At 39.8% G+C, this 16555-nt stretch overlaps 1 protein-coding gene across 3 annotated transcripts in view; it reads left to right on the top strand.

Annotated features, from left to right (window-relative positions):
* The window catches only part of FANCI (FA complementation group I), a 79914-nt gene that overhangs the window by 58812 nt on the left and 4547 nt on the right, over positions 1-16555 (top strand). For 2 of the 3 annotated variants that reach the window (XM_061179952.1, XM_061179954.1), the window contains exons 21-34: positions 440-613; positions 689-810; positions 1331-1495; positions 2102-2281; positions 6502-6668; positions 7377-7450; positions 8866-8982; positions 11148-11199; positions 12043-12170; positions 12270-12338; positions 12524-12617; positions 12893-13080; positions 14159-14212; positions 14295-14354. In XM_061179952.1, coding sequence (XP_061035935.1) covers positions 440-613; positions 689-810; positions 1331-1495; positions 2102-2281; positions 6502-6668; positions 7377-7450; positions 8866-8982; positions 11148-11199; positions 12043-12170; positions 12270-12338; positions 12524-12617; positions 12893-13080; positions 14159-14212; positions 14295-14354 — 1644 coding nt within the window. The remainder of the gene's footprint in view (positions 1-439; positions 614-688; positions 811-1330; positions 1496-2101; positions 2282-6501; positions 6669-7376; positions 7451-8865; positions 8983-11147; positions 11200-12042; positions 12171-12269; positions 12339-12523; positions 12618-12892; positions 13081-14158; positions 14213-14294; positions 14355-16555) is intronic. The other variant, XM_061179953.1, reaches the window with a different exon arrangement.

The following is a 16555-nucleotide window of genomic DNA, read 5'->3' as shown; positions in this document are numbered from 1 at the left end:
AACTGAAACTCTCTCATCCCAAGTGACTTATAACTGAGATGTCCTCAGCCTGGATCAGAGATGCTAAAGATTGGTCTCCCAAAGATTCCCTCAACATAAACCCCTATCTTTAGAATAGCCTCTGGGACTCAAAGGAGCTAGAGAGGATTTAATTTCACAACCTGGCTCCATGGTGTTTGTACCAGATCAGAGGCAGCACATCTGTTGCATTCTTAGGTGTCAGCTACTTATGAAGCCAGTGCCTTTGGGAAAGGCCAGAAAACAATGTCTCTGTTAGTTCAATTATTTTTTTTCCGGTTTTGTTAATCCAGATTGACTTAACTTGTGATGCTAATGAATAACTTACTTTAGCCTTATAGATAAGGATTATTTGTTGATTATCAACAGCTTCATAGGTTATCCTTTAACAAGAATATTCAATTATTATTTTCTTCTGCAGGATTGTCTGCTATGTTGTATTCAACACTGTTTGGCCTGGTATAAGAGTAGAGTGATGCCCCTACAGCAGGAAGAAGAGGAGGAGGAAGAAGAGGGATTCTACCAAGACTTAGATGATATGTTGGAGTCTATTACTAGTAGAATGATTAAGAGTGAACTAGAGGACTTTGAACTGGTAATTGCTAAGTCTCAGCTGTGTTGAATAATGGAGGTTTTTAGTAGCTTATTAATTTTATCTTCTGTCTTTTAGGACAAATCATCAGATTTTTCTCAGAGCACTGGTATTGGCATCAAAAACAATATCTGCGCTTCTCTTGTTATGGGAGTTTGTGAGGTTCTAATAGAATATAATTTCTCCGTAAGTAATTTCAGGTAAGGTATTGCTGTGACTCTACTTGTAGTTCATTTTATGTGTGTGTGTGCGTTTTTTTTTTTTTAACACTAACAATATGCTAGGTATGAACAGACCACAGACCATACACTATCTATTAATGGACATGTAGCCTAAGACCAAACTATGTTCTTTCTACCAGGGAACACCAAAGCATATGCCAAAGAGGCTGGTGAATTTTGTCCCTCCAGCAGGCTTTAGTGTATTCAAAATTCCCCAGACCCTGAACATAAGAACTCCTGATTTTAACAGAAATTTTGATTGGTGGTAGTATTGAACTTTCATTCTCTGCAGTGACTGGTATAAATAAGGGAAGAAAAGAAATAACCCAGATTGGTATGACCTGGGAGTGCTATGTTAATGAAGATCCATTCATTTGTAATGTTGGGTCTAAAATATGACATCTAAAGAAGCATTGTGATTTCTTTATTACTGTATGTGAAAGTAAACCACAATATTCTGATGCTTGTCCTTGGTGGTCTCTTTTTCCTTTTTACACAGTAAGAATAAGTTTGAGGAGGTTCTGAGCTTATTTATGTGTTACAAGGAACTCTCTGACATCCTTAATGAAAAAGCTGGTAAAGGCAAAACTAAAATGGCCAACAAAACAAATGATAGTTTTTTGTCCATGAAATTTGTGTCTGATCTTCTCACCGCTCTTTTCAGGTAAGGTTCTAACAGAGTGCTTAAAGACAGCAGTGTGGTGAAGCTAAAAATACCTGCCCAGGCTCACTGATATTACCTAGGTTGGATTCACAATTCTTAGCACATATACAGTAAGAAGTAAGGTAGGAGGTTTGTAATTTTCTTGAAATGAAGGCAGAACAATCCTACGTAGGCATTAAAGAGATACTTTGAATTATTAAAGGAAAAATCAGAAACAGTGGACTAGTGAATGAAAAAATAGGATGAATTCCAACAATGTGTTCTAAGAAAATCAACCTAAGTAGCTCAAACACGCTAACAGATAAAAAAAGAAGAAAGAAAAACCTGAATTAAAAAAACAAAGGAACAACAACAAAAAAAAACCACTAAAGAAAACTAAGACTGACATTTAAATTTCATCAGAGTTAAAGGAGTGGGGGAGGGGGAGAAAGTGAGGTAACACTGAGAATGATATTTGTAGGACAGCCATGGCAGTGACTCTGGCATGGGCTGCCTAGAGTCTGTCATTTAGAGCTTGCTGGGTACTATTATCCTGAACAGTCCCTAGAAAACCTAATTCCAGGTCCCAATAGCTGTAGAGGAATCTTTCTCTTTCTCTCTCTCTAGGGACAGTACCCAAAGTCATGAAGAGAGCCTGTCTGTTCTGAGGTCCAGCAATGAGTTTATGCGCTATGCAGTGAGTGTGGCTCTGCAGAAGGTACAGCAGCTAAAGGAAACGGGGCATGTGAGTGGCCCTGATGGCCAAAACCCAGAGAAGGTCTTTCAGAACCTCTGTGACATAACTCGGTAAGCCCCATTCACCCTTAGAAACCGTTTCCACTTGCTGTGGAGTCTCCAAGAGAAGAAATTGGGGGTGGGGATGAAGGTGGGTTTGAGGTTGGGCATTGCCCTAAAGGTGAAAGTGCAGTCACTATATTGGGTTTTTTTTCCTAGTCATGTTTTGGTGTGGATTGTTAGTCACACATAAAATGTTATTCTATTACCAGGAATAAAGAGGGCTATTACATAATGACTAAATAATTTATCAAGTAGACATAACAATTTTAAATGTATATGTACCTAACAACAGAGCTTCGAAATACTTGAAGCAAAAATGGATAGAACTGAAGGAGAAATACACAAATAATAATCTACCTCCGTTGGTAATCAGTAGAAGTAGATAGAAAATCAGGGAGGACGTGGAAGACATGAACAACACTATCATCCAGCTTGATTTAATTGACATTTATAGAACATTAAATAAGTTTCAAAATACACATTCCTTTCATGTGCATATGGTACATTCATCAAGATGGACCATATTTTGGGCCATAAAACAAACTAACAAATTTTTAAAATAGAAATCAGCATGTTCTCTGACCACAACAGAATTAAACAAGAAAGCAGTAACAAAACTATGTGGATAATCCCCGTATATTTGGAAATTAAATGCATTTCTAAATAACCCATAGTCAAAGAGAAAGTCAGAAATTTTAAAATATCTTAATAGAATGAAAGTGAACATTTGAGCGTGTCAAATTTTGTATGGTCCAGCTAAAGCAGTGTCTAGGTAGAAATTTAGAACAATCAGTGTTTATATTAGAAAGAAATCTGAAATCTCTAATGTAGGCTTTTACATTAAGAAAATAGAAGAGCAGGTTAAAATGAAAATGAGCAAAAGGAAGGAAATAATAAAGACAAAAGTAGAATCATTGAAAATAAAAACAGGGGACTTCCCTAGTTGTCCAGTGGTTAAGAATCCACCTTCCAATGCAGGGGACGCAGGTTTGATCCCTGGTTGGGGAACGAAGATCCCACATGCCTCAGGGCAACTAAGCCTGCGCCGTAACTACTGAGCCCACGCACCACAACTAGAGAGAAGCCCATGTGCCGCAATGAAAGATTCCACATGCTGCAACAAAGATCCCGCGTGCCGTAACTAAGACCCAACACAGCCAAATAAATAAATAAATCTTTAAAAAAAAAGAAAGGAAAAACAGCAAAAACAATAGAGAAAATGAGACCAAAATCTAGTTGAGATCAATAAATTCAATAAACTTTAGCCAGACTGACCAGGAAAAAGAGAGAAGACACAAATTACAAATATCAGGTATATGAGGAAGAGGAGACATCACTACTGATTCTACACATATTAAAAATTCATAACAGAATGTTAACTTTATGCCAATAAACTTCATAACTTAAATGCACAAATTTCTTTAAAGCTCACTCAAGAAGAAATAGGTAACCTGAGTAATCCTATCTCTATTAAAGAAATTGCATTTGTGATTCAAAATTTTCCCTCAACAAAAACTCCAGACCTACATGTCTCCACTGTTGAATTCTACCAAACATTTTAGGAAGTAATACCAATTTATGCAGACTCTTCCAGAAAATGGAGGAGGGAACATGTCCCGACTCGTTTTATGAGGCCAGTGTAAATTATCCTGATACCAAATCCAGCCAAAGACATTAATAAGAAAAGTACAGACCAAATTCTCTCATGAATATAGATGTAAAAAAATTAGCAAATTCATCCCAACAGTTTATAAGAAGAATAACATATCATTTAAGTGGAATTTTTCCCAGGATGCAAGTTTGGCTCAAAATTTATAAATCAATCAGTGTAATTCACCATGTCAACAGACTAAAGAAAAAACCATATGTTCATCCCAGTAGATGCAGGCAATCAGAATTCAACATAAACCATGATAAAATCTCTTGGCAAACCAGGAATGAAAGAGAATTTTCTCAATCTAATAAAGGATATCCACAAAAACCCTATAGTTAAGAGCATACTTAATGAAGAAAGACTCAATGCTTTCCCCCATGTGCTTTCACCACTACTATTCAAAATCATACTGGAGGTCCTAGTCAGTGCAGTAAGACAGGAAAAAGAAATAAAAGACATCAGATTGAAGAGGAAAGAATAACACTGTCTTTATAGACATAATTGTCTACATAAAAATTTCCAAAGAATTTTTTTGAAAGCCACTAGATCTATTAAGTAAGTTTAATAAGGTTGCAGGATTCAAGGTCAGTTTTTTCGAAAACTGTATTTTTATGTACATACTAGTGGTGAACAACTGGAAATTGAAATTTTAAAAACAGTACCATTTACTATAGTGTCACAAAATGAAAACTACTTAGTGATAAATCTCACAAACATGCAAGATTGATGTGATGAAAACTATAAAACATTAATGAGAGAAATCAAAGAAGTCCCAAGTAAATGGAAAGGTACACAGTGTCCAGGGATTGGAAGATTCAGTGTGTCAAGGTGTGAATTCTTCCCAAATTAATCCATAGATTCAACACAATACCAATCAAAATCCTATCAAGCTTTATTGTAGGAACGACAAGATTATTCTAAAACTTATATGGAAAAGTAAAGGACCTAAAGTAACTAAAACAAATGTGAAATAAAACAACAAAGTTAGAGGACTCCCACTACGTGATTTCAAGTCTTACTATAAAGTTGCTGTGTTTAAGGTAGTGTGGTATTGCCAGAATCAATGGAACAGAAATAGATGGTTCAGAATTGATCCACACAAGTATGGTCTTGACTTTTGACAAAGGTGCCAAGGTAATGCAATGGAGAAAGAAAAGTCTTTTCAACAAGTAGTTTAGGAACAGTTGGACATGAATATGTGAAAAAATGAATCTTTTATCCATTCCTCATGTTATATACAAAAAGTTGACTTGAAATGGATCAGAGACATAAATGTAAAACCAAATATTGTAAAACATTTAGAAGAAGACAGAAAAGGCTTTGCAACCTTGTTTTAGGTAAAAATTTCTTAGATGAAATACCAGAAGCACAGTCGATATTTTTTAAAAATTTAACTCTGTTCTTTGAAAAACACTCTTAAGGAAATGAAAAGACAAGCCACAGATGAGGAGAAAATATTTGCAAAACACATGTGTGATGATGGACTGGTAACCAGAGTATATAAAGAACTCTTAAACTTGTTAAGAAAACAATCATAGGGAGGGTGGGAGGGAGGGAGATGCAAGAGGGAAGAGATATGGCAACATATGTATATGTGTAACTGATTCACTTTGTTGTAAAGCAGAAGCTAGCACACCATTGTAAAGCAATTATACTTCAATAAAGATGTTTAAAAAAAAAAAAAAAAAGAAAAAAAGAAAACAATCAAATTGCAAAATGGGTAAAATACTTGAACAGACACTTTACCAAGGAAGATGTATAGACGGCAAATAAGAACCCAAAAGGATGGTCAACATAATTAAACACTAGGTAAATGCAAATTAAAATCACAATGAGATATCAGTAAACACCTATTAGAATGCCTAAAAGTTTAGATTGACCATACTAGAGTGTTGTCATGGATGTGGAAGAATTTGAACTCTTATACACTGTTGACAGAAATGTAAAATGGTGCAGCCACTTTGGAAAATAGTTTGGCGGTTTCTTAAAAAGTTAAGCACACACCTACCATATGATATTCCCATCCCACTCTTAGGTATTTACCCAAAAGAAACAAAAGTAGATGTTCATATAAAGGTTTGTATACTGCAGCTTTATCTGTAACAGCAAAATCTGGAAACAACCTAAAAGTCTGTCAATAGATGGATGGATAAATTGGTGAATGGACAAGCTGTGGTACATCCATACCCTGGAGTACTACTCAGCAATAAAATGGGACAAACTACCAATACATGCAGCAACATGTATCTCAAAAGCATATGCTGTTAGCAAAGCCAGAGTCTAAAGGCTGCATAATGAATGATACCATTTTTATATGATAGTTTGTAAATAGTAAAATCACTGGGACAGGAAACAGACCAGTGGTTGCTTGCAAAATCGAGGAGAAATAATTGATTACAAAGGAGCACATGGAAACTTTTGGGGTGATGGAAATATCTTGATTGTGGGGCTGAGTACACAACTGTGTAAGTTAGTCAAAATTCATAGAACTATACATCTATAGGATGGGAATTTTACTGTATGTAAATTGTACCTTAGTGAACCTGACTTTGAAAATAAAATCACTTTTCCCCAGGGTCTTGCTTTGGAGATACACTTCAATTCCTACTTCAGTGGAAGAGTCGGGAAAGAAAGAGAAAGGAAAGAGCATCTCGCTGCTGTGCTTGGAGGGTTTGCAGAAAATATTCAGTGCCGTGCAACAGTTCTACCAGCCCAAGATTCATCAGTTTCTCAGGGCTCTGGGTGGGCATTTCAATTCTGATAAATTGGCTCTATCTGAGTTTGTCTTTTTTTTTTATTATTTATTTATTCATTTATTTAATTTTTTTGGCTGCATTGGGTCATCGCTGCTGCACGCGGGCTTTCTCTAGTTGCAGTGAGCGGGGGCTACTCTGTTGCGCGGCGCAGGCTTCTCATTGTGGTGGCTTCTCTTGTTGCAGAGCACAGGCTCTAGGCGCGCAATCTTCAGTAGTTGTGGCACACGGGCTTCAGTAGTTGTGGCTTGCGTGCTCTAGAGCGCAGGCTCAGTAGTTGTGGCGCACGGGCTTAGTTGCTCCGCGGCATGTGGGATCTTCCCGGACCAGGGCTCGAACCCGTGTCCCCTGCATTGGCAGGTGGATTCTTAACCACTGCGCCACCAAGGAAGCCCTGAGTTTGTCTTTCTTAACCAAACCTCTTGATTCTAGTTGTTCACCTACCAGAGGACACCTGAGAAGTCCTAATGTTGCTAAGGAGTGACATCTAGTGGATTCAGAATTGGCACTTACTGGATTACATTTATCCACAAACAGTGACTGGAAAATGGAATATAGTATTAAGAAATTGCAGAATGTTAGGAATATAATTAAATCTGCCTCCAGACTTTTTTCGCTTCCTAAAATTTTAGTATGAAAAGGCAAAAAAAAAGCCCAAGCCCATTTCAAAGAAGATAGAGTTCTTTTCCTTTCCTAGATGCCACAGATGAGGAAGAAGAGGTGGAAGTCAGTGTCACTCAAAGAGCAGCATTCCAGATCCGGCAGTTTCAGGTGAGAACCCTGGGAAACTGCAGTACTTTGTGAGGGTCCTTGGAAAGGGACTGTTAGCAGGGCCGGCTGGTGAGAATGGGCAGACAATGAGCAAGTAGAACAGGAATTTCTTCTGGGTCATCATTCAAGCAACAAGACAAAGCTCTTAGAATGAGAGAGAATGCATTTAAGAGGATTCTAGGAAGGATGTGTATTTAAGCCACCCCAACCTGCAGGAGTCATTGCCTCTAAGAATCACTGTTTGAGCTGATACAAAGAGATAGCCAGGAGCCCATTAATGCATGCAAATATAATTTGGCTTTGTCTGTCAGATTGCATAAAGACTGGACAGTGAAGCCTATTAGCTTTTTTTTTTATTTTATTTATTTATTTATTTATTTATGGCTGCGTTGGGTCTTCTTTGCTGCCCACAGGCTTTTTCTAGTTGCGGAGCGTGGGGGCTACGCTTCGTCGCGGTGCACGGGCCTCTCATTGTGGTGGCTTCTCTTTGCTGCGGAGCGTGGGCTCTAGGTGTGCGGGCTTCGGTAGTTGCGGCTCGCAGGCTCTAGAGCACAGGCTCAGTAGTTGTGGCTCACGGGCCTAGCTGCTCCGCGGCATGTGGGATCTTCCTGGACCAGGGCTCGAACCCGTGTCCCCTGCATTGGCAGGCAGACTCCTAACCACTGCGCCACCAGGGAAGTCCCTCCTATTAGTTTCTAACCACTAGTTGTCACAATATCAGGATCTTTTATCACAGAGGATTTCTTTAATAAATAATTTTAAAGTTCCTATTATATGCCAGGGACTGTTCCAGGTGCTGAAGATATAGCAAGGGATAAAAGAGACAAAACCCTACCCTCACAGAGCTTACATTGTAGTGGGAAGAGACTAACAGACAAAATACAGTGTTTCAGAGAAACAGAGAAAAGGAAAACAGGGAAGGTGTATAGGGAATAGGGAATACCATCATTGGGGCGTGGTCTAGCCCTGAGGTCGGTGGATGGGCTTCAGGGAGTTGCGAACCACCCAAAACTGGGTGCATGGGAATTCCCTGGCGGTGCAGTGGATAGGACTCAGTGCTTTCACTGCCATGGGCCCGGGTTCAATCCCTGGTCAAAGAACTAAGATCCCGTAAGCTGTGTGGCATGGCTAAAACAAAGAGAAAAAAAACTGGGTGCACAATTCATTCCTGATGTACATTTGGCAGGGGGTTGGAGAAGGAGTCCATAGTTCTCAAGAGAACACTTAGACTTACGATCAGAAACAGGGTAGGAAACCACCTATTCAATCCAGGTTTATTTTCAGCTTTTATCCTCTTGGATTTTTGGTGTTTTTGAATCCTTTCTGTCCCAGCCTTAGGAATCTCCAGGTAGATGTCTCTTCTCCCGCTAGTAACTTGTCTGCTAATGTTTCTGTGTATACTTTTCCTTTCTCAGAGGTCCTTGTTGAATATACTTAGCAGCCAAGAAGAAGACTTTAATAGCAAAGAAGCCCTCCTACTCGTCACTGTTCTCTCCAACTTGTCCAAGCTACTGGAGCCCTCCTCCACTCAGGTATGAGTACCACTCATTCACTCCCACTTAGCATCCCTCAGAAGGCAAGGAGTATTACGTCCTAAAGCGTATATCTAAATGTCTGCTTGAAATCTGGCTTATTTAAAATAATATATTCAATTATGCTTCTGAATTAATATAAGATCTATAAGATGTACCTTTCGCTACATAGTGTTTCTACCATGTTATAATTACTGCTGTTGTTTGTTTGGCCACTGTCAAGGGTAAACAGTAAGCACTACAGAAAAAAATCTTGTTTATCTGTGTTCAGCCTTCTTAACGTGGGTTTTTCCCCACTCTTGGTGTTTTCTATTCTTTTCTAAAATGAAAGTATGTTAATTATCAAGAAGGTAGCTGACATTCAGCAGTTAACTTTGTCATCAAGGTTAGCTGGTACTGAGTTTGGGGGAGATTCAACAAAAGGTGATAAGTCAGAAAGCATGATCATGGTCCTAAAACAGAATCAGTTCTGCCCAGATAGGTTTTAGGTATATGTGTATGGGTCTGCACACATACACGAAGAATGTATGTACCCACATGAGCATTCACACATATAGAATAAGAGAAGTGCCACATTTTGTGGGTCTGTTCCATTCAGGAGTGATTTCCCTAGAGGATGATAAAGAGAGTCCTTGAGAGCCTAGGGCTGTGTGGTTCTACCAGACCTCCTTCCTGATCTGTGAGGAGACAAGTTGGAGTGCTGAGATGCAAGCCTCCTTGTGTAAGGCCTTGCTTTAGGAAGAGCTAGCCAGACCATAGCCCTGTGTGTTACGGTGTTTGAGCACTGAAAAGCAGACTTGATTTTCCTGTTGTCCTAGTTCCAGGTAGCCCAGAGAAAATCCCTTTTGTTACTTATGTCATCCTAGATCAAAACAATGCATCTGCACTTTACTTTCAGCTTCATTCTTTCATATTGCTACTTTTGCTGCAAGGAGCCCAGGATTAGGAAAGAAACACAGACAGAGAATTGGAACATGGTGACATCTGAGGGAAAATAAATAGATTTGGAAAGGCTAATATAAACAGGAAATTTTTTAAATTTAATTTTCATCACGCACGCCCTCGTAACTTCAGGTAGTCTGTTTAAAATTTTTTAATTTAATTTTGAATGGGTAATAAAGTTCTATGATTTGAAAACCAAAAATTATAAACAGATTTACAGGAAATGGTCTCCCTTCTATCCATGTCCTCCATCTGTTCAGTTCTTCTTCTCCCCCGGTAAGTAAATATCTTCTTTTAGTTTCTTATGTAAAGAGTTTTTTATTCCTGTACAGCAATATGAATATAGATTCTTATTCCTGACCCTACCCTCTTCACACAAAAGCTTGTTCAGCATCCTGCTTTATTTATTTGTTGCATTTAATACTGTATTCTGGAAATCAGTATTCTACAGTAATCACTGTATTCTGGAAACCCTTTTTGTATCAGTTCGCAGAGAACTTTCAGTTAGCCTCTAAATTGATCTTTTTCCCCAACAGATCAAAAACTAGATTCTTACTCATCGTTTTACTCTTAAGTATCACTGCATTTCAGTGCCTTTGTGGCTGAAAGCCTATCCCAAACAACTGCTGAAGCAGAAAGCTGAGTGTGTATCTGGCAACATAGGACCTACTATCCCAAGACCTTAAGCTTCCCCGAACTCTGTTTTTTGGCCTCTTTTCTTTTTCTTTCTTCTTCTTTTTTTTTTTTTTTAATCCCTCTTCCCTTTTAACCTCCTGTGGCCTCTTGGCTCCTAATAGCTAATTCGACTATCACTATGGCCAGGATCTTACTCTCCTGCACCTCTGTTAGCTTACTATCCTTAAAGATGTCTCAAATGCAGAGAGTGTGGGGCATGGGAAGAGGAAAAAGGGTACTTTAGCCCTAGACCGTGGTGGTAGGGGCAGAGGAAGCTCAACGGGTAAGAGCCCAGACCCCAGGACCTTTGGCCCTTAATGAGGGCATTGAGAATTGAGTCATATGCTATATTTGACAAAAGTATCAATAATTCTTCTCATAACTTTGGACTTATTTTTATGCTATTTTTAGTAGATTACCACTTTAGATCCAGGCACGTGTTTTAGCAGGTGATTTGCTTAGACTTGGAAAGGTCTAGGGCTCTTTTAGTCTGACAACACCTAGGTTTGTCTTTTGGCATGATTCTGTAATATCTGAATGATCTCTAGTTTGTGCAGATGTTATCCTGGACAACTAAGATTTGCAAGGAAAACAGCTGGGGTAAGTTTCCTGACATGTTTCCTTTTAGGCTTTATATAAAATCATCACCACCAAACAACATTTAGAAAATTACACATTCACCAGAGTGGCCAAAATGAAAAAACCACACACAATACCAGTACCAGGTGTTGGTAAGAATATAGAGCAGTTGAACCTCTCATTCGCTGCTGCTGGAGCTGTAAGTTGGTATAACCACTCTGGAAAACTGTTTAGCAATATCTAACTACTAAAATTAAACATATGCTTATGATCCAGCAGTTCCACTCCCAGCAAAAATAGGTGGAAGAATTCTCACAGCAGCACTATTCTGATAGGCAAAATCGAGCCCAAACATTCATCAGCAGTAGAATGGATCAAGGGATTGTGCTGTATACACATAGTGGAATACTGTAATGAGAATGAACAAACTCCACTGACACAACATGGAGGAATCTCACACACATAACGTTTAACAAAAGACAACAGACACAAAAAAGAGTACTTACTGTACGATTCCATTTAGATAAAGTTCAAAATCAGACAAAACTGGATTACAGTTACAAGGCAGAATAACAGTTTCCTTGGTGGGGTGAGGAGGCGGTTCTGGGGTGCTGGTAGTGTTCTATTTCTTGACCTGTGTGCTAGTTATGCAGTGATAGTGACTAATAATGGGAAGCATCTCCCTTGTTTGGACTCGTGGATAGAAGTGCACCTTTGTGGGAGAGCTGCCTTGATTGGAGTGTGTGCAGCACAGGGATATTGTGCCTGAAACATGACGAGCTACATGTTCCAGTTAGGCACCCCACACCCCCCAAAGGACTGACTTGGATTATAACTTACCTTTTCTTTCCTTCCTACTCCTAGAGGATGCCTCATTTTGCAAGGGCTTGATGAATTTGCTCTTCAGCCTCCATGTTTTGTGTAAGAGTCCTGTGACCCTGCTGCGTGACTTGTCCCAGGATATCCATGGACATATTGGAGACATAGACGAGGTACCATAGTGAGCCTTTAATACAACACCCTGAGTTGGGGATAGAAGCCAGGGGAACAGCCTTACTGTCATTATATCTCACCTCTCTTTCCCTCCCCAGGATGTAGAAGTGGAGAAAACAAACCACTTTGCAATGGTGAATTTGAGAACAGCTGCCCCTACTGTCTGTGTAAGTGTTGATCCCCGACCCTTGGGAAATAGCCTTGTCGTACCTTCCATTTTATTCCCTGTGAAGAGTGAATTATAGTGGCTCGCGTCCTGAGGCCTGTAACCCACCCGCAGGTGGCCATGGTTATCATATTACACCAGCAGCTGTGTGCAGTGAGCCATGCCAGGCATTCTTTTCTTTCACAGTTACTTCTTCTGAGTCAGGCTGAGAAGGTCCTAGAAGAAGTGGACTGGCTAATCACCAAGCTTAAGGGACAAGTGAGCCAAGAAATCATACCAGGTAAGTTAACTAAAATCTGAATTGGAGGACTGCATGAAAGCAGATGCCCTGAGCTCTGTTTGTTTGTGCTAGATTTCCAAAGTAATGAAGGAAGTAGAAGGTAGTGTGCCTTATGACAGCATGATTATTAATGTATTTTGCATGATGAATTAAATACATGCTCATTTTCCCTACAGACTTCCTAGTTAATGTTTCGTTGGTTTCTAAATCTCTTTCACTTGAACTAGAAAATAAGGTCAGTTGGGTTTGAATATGCCAGTTTCCTTTCCTTTCAGAAGAAGCCTCTTCTCAGGCAACCCTACCAAATCATCCCATTGAGAAAGCCATCATCATACAACTGGGAACTCTGCTTACATTTTTCCACGAGCTGGTGCAGACAGCCCTGCCGTCAGGCAGCTGTGTGGACACCTTATTAAAGGACCTTTGCAAAATGTACACCATTCTTACAGCGCTTGTCAGATATGTGAGTATTGGAGAGACAATCACTACTATCATTCTGTCCCACCCAGCCAGGACATTACCCCCTGCTACAGAACGCCCCTGTGCAGAGAGCTCTTGACTACATCTTTGCAAATGATGGTTTGATCAGTAGGTGGCAGCCGTCTCCACAGGCCCGGAAATAACAGTTGAGGCATAATTCTAAATCTGTTTTTAGAGGCCCTTATTTCTTTAGCATATGAGTACGTAGCACCTGATGGAGAGTAAATGCCTCTTCAAACACCTTCTAGGACTCAGTCTAAACTATAGCTATAGAACTTAATCTGATTCCAACTGCACAAAAAATTAGACTATTTCAGACCAGTCTGGGCACTGAAAAGGTGTTTGTTCCTTTAACGAGTGGGTGTTAAATGCCTCACAGGTCAGGTACTAGGGTAGGGAATAAGTTTATTTTTAAAAAATAAAAGGCATAACTTGCCCTGGGTTTAAGTTAATGCTTCTTAGTATCTGTTAACAAGAAACTCTTTTTGTACTTGCAATATTTTGATTCTCAGCAGACATTCAGAGAGTGATAAGAACTAGGTAATTTAGTTCTGATTCTAGCAACGACCCACATTAAATACTTAAAAAGGCGCAGACAACCCAAGAAAGATAGTAGACCACCTCACACCATGTACCCAAACAGCAGTGTGGCCATTTCTGAGAACATGCAGCTCTGGCTACAAGGTATGGCTACTAAGCTTCTGTGGTAGAAATACTGAGAACCTCTAATCTTTATTGGCTTTTTCTAAAGCAAAAACAGCAAAGTCATTGGTTTTCTAGATGCAGGGACTACCAGCCTGAAGGATTTTTAAAGCAATAAACAGAACAAGTCAGAAACAGAAACCCTTTATTGCCTGCTGTCTGGGAAGCTTTGGAGCTTAGAGGAGGGGAAAAAGGAAGCCTTGAGTCTAGGATTCTCCATGAATATGGTAGCTTACTTTCTTTTCCCTCTCCAGTCAGAGCAATAAGTCATATACTCCATTTGCTCACTGAGTCACTACCTGTAGTTTCATGGGACATTTCTATAGGAGGGCATGCTAAATCTTGGAATCTTTTGTTAGTATCTCCAGGTGTGTCAGCACTCCAGAGGAATTCCGAAAAATATGGAAAAGCTGGTGAGCTGAGAATGCCTTTCCTAGGAATGGGGAAAGCATCTTATTCATACAGTTACATTGATTTCCTTTTCCTTTGCTGCAGGTGAAGCTGTCAGGTTCGCATCTGACCCCGCTATGCTATTCTTTCATTTCTTACATACAGGTAAGTGATTCAGAGTCTGTACCAAAATGCATCTTCAAGTAAGAAAGGACTCCTTATATTCCCAGGGGACCGCTAGGTCACCTGAGCTAAGCGTATATAAAGTTTCTTCCCTACTTACAGTAAGCCAAAGGTGCCCATATGAGAACAAGCCAAGGTTTGAAGTCTTTACAGCAAGGAAATCTTTATATTAAAAAAAAAAAAAGTTTGATTTAGAGAGAGAAGGCATTTGATATGTGTGCACTTGGAGCAGGGGAGAAACAAACATGCTTGGGCTCAGTGACTTGGTTTATTTCTGGGTGATTCCAAATCCATGCCTTTGGGCATCCTTTGGGAATGTAAGTAAAGTAGAGGCATAGTGAGAATGAATGAGGTGATGCATGGAAAGTGCTTAACACAACACCAGGCAAGTGTTCTCTAATGTTAGCTGTTCTAATAAAATGAACGTGGCCTTACAGCATCATTTCCCAAGGTGAACTCTATGGAACGTTCTGCCAAATAGTAATATTAGGTATTAAAAAGACCAAGAACAGGACTTCCCTGGTGGCGCAGTGGTTAAGAATCTGCCTGCCAACGCAACTAAGCCCGTGTGCCACAACTACTGAGCTTGCGCTCTAGAGCTCGTGAGCCACAACTACTGAAGCCGGCATGCCTAGAGCCCGTGCTCCGCAACAAGAGAAGCCACTGCAATGAGAAGCCCGCGCACTGCAACAAGGAGTAGCCCCCACTCGCCGCAACTAGAGAAAGCCCGTGTGCAGCAACAAAGACCCAACGCAGCCAAATAAATAAATAGGTGAATAAATAAGTTAATTAATTTTTTTAAAAATTAAAAAAAAAAAAAAAGACCAAGAACAGCTAGTTAAGAGGCCAAGCTGAGACTTGAACCCAAGTACTTTGACTCTACAACAGGGGTCAGCAAACATTTTCTGCAAAAGGCCAGATGCTAAATGCTTTTAGGTTTTACAGACCATACAGTCACTGTCACAACTAAACTCTGCCGTTGTAGCATAAAAGCAGCCATAGTCAATACACAAATGAATGAGCTTGGCTGTGTTTAATAAAACTTTATTTTGAAAAACAAGCAGTGGGCCTCTGGGTTTTAGTTGGTCACCCCTTACTCTAGAATCATACTTGGTACTTATTGACATGTAAAATGTTGGGAGGTTTTGGGGTTTTGTGTTTGACCCCATTCTCAAGCTCTTCTTTTGCTTATCACCAGGCACCTTCTAGACTATCTTTTTTTCTACATTACACAAAAACCAGTTTATGTATTCCCTGGATATTTCCCCCCTTCTCAATTCATATTCGACTTAAAGCCTTACTTGACAAGTCAGCTGATCCACAGGCAAACATTTTTCTCTTTGTGAGATGTGCTTAATGAGTGACCTTGAGCAAGAGCCCATGGTTCCACTAACTCCAACTTCTATCTAGAAATCTGGATTGCATTTGCCACATCTTTCAGAGAGCTGTTTATTCTCTTATAGCCCCTTTCTTTTTCTCATAGCCTTGGATCTCAATGGGAAGAAAGCAATGAAAGCCATTGCTCCAAAACCCTTAGCATCCTGCTCAGAACTGTATACCTTTAAAAGATGCTTCTCTTCCAGCTACAATTTTAGTCCTACCTGAAAAGCAGAAACAGGCAGTAGATGGGGTTGATTTAGGGAGTTCCAACAAGGTCCCATGTTGGGTACAACTTTTAGGAAGATGGCTCACTTCCCATTTGGTCCACATGAGTTCTATCTATGGCTGCTACTCTGCCCCTCCCTTAAAAAGTCTTCACCGTCTACCCTGCCTTCTAGGGCCAAAAACAAGTTTCTTCATACCAGCATCTCTGGGATCCCTACATTTTCTTATTTTCCAGAACATGCCGTGTGGACCAAGCCTCCTGCCTTTCACATAGCTCCAGTAGTATAATTTGTCTCCATTTGCAGTTCTCTGTTTTTAATTCTTTTCCTTGTCACATGGAACGTGGTAATGTTCCATTCGTGGAGGGCACAGAACTCCCCTTCAGGTAAAAGGTTCCTGTTTGTGTACCTCACACTTGGGTGGTCTCTCCTGACTCATGTCTCAATTCTCTTCTGCCTTATCAGAATCCTGTTCTTCTTGGTTCCCTTATTGGTTCTTCCTTTTTCCAGGAGCTCTTTATTCTCTAATCATGTACAACATAGGGAAATAAGTGTTCCTGTGACCTTTAAACCCTTCTG

The sequence above is a fragment of the Eubalaena glacialis genome, chromosome 2, assembly GCF_028564815.1.
Source record: "Eubalaena glacialis isolate mEubGla1 chromosome 2, mEubGla1.1.hap2.+ XY, whole genome shotgun sequence".
Lineage (NCBI taxonomy): Eukaryota > Metazoa > Chordata > Mammalia > Artiodactyla > Balaenidae > Eubalaena > Eubalaena glacialis.
This window is presented reverse-complemented; position numbering and strand designations above follow the sequence as displayed.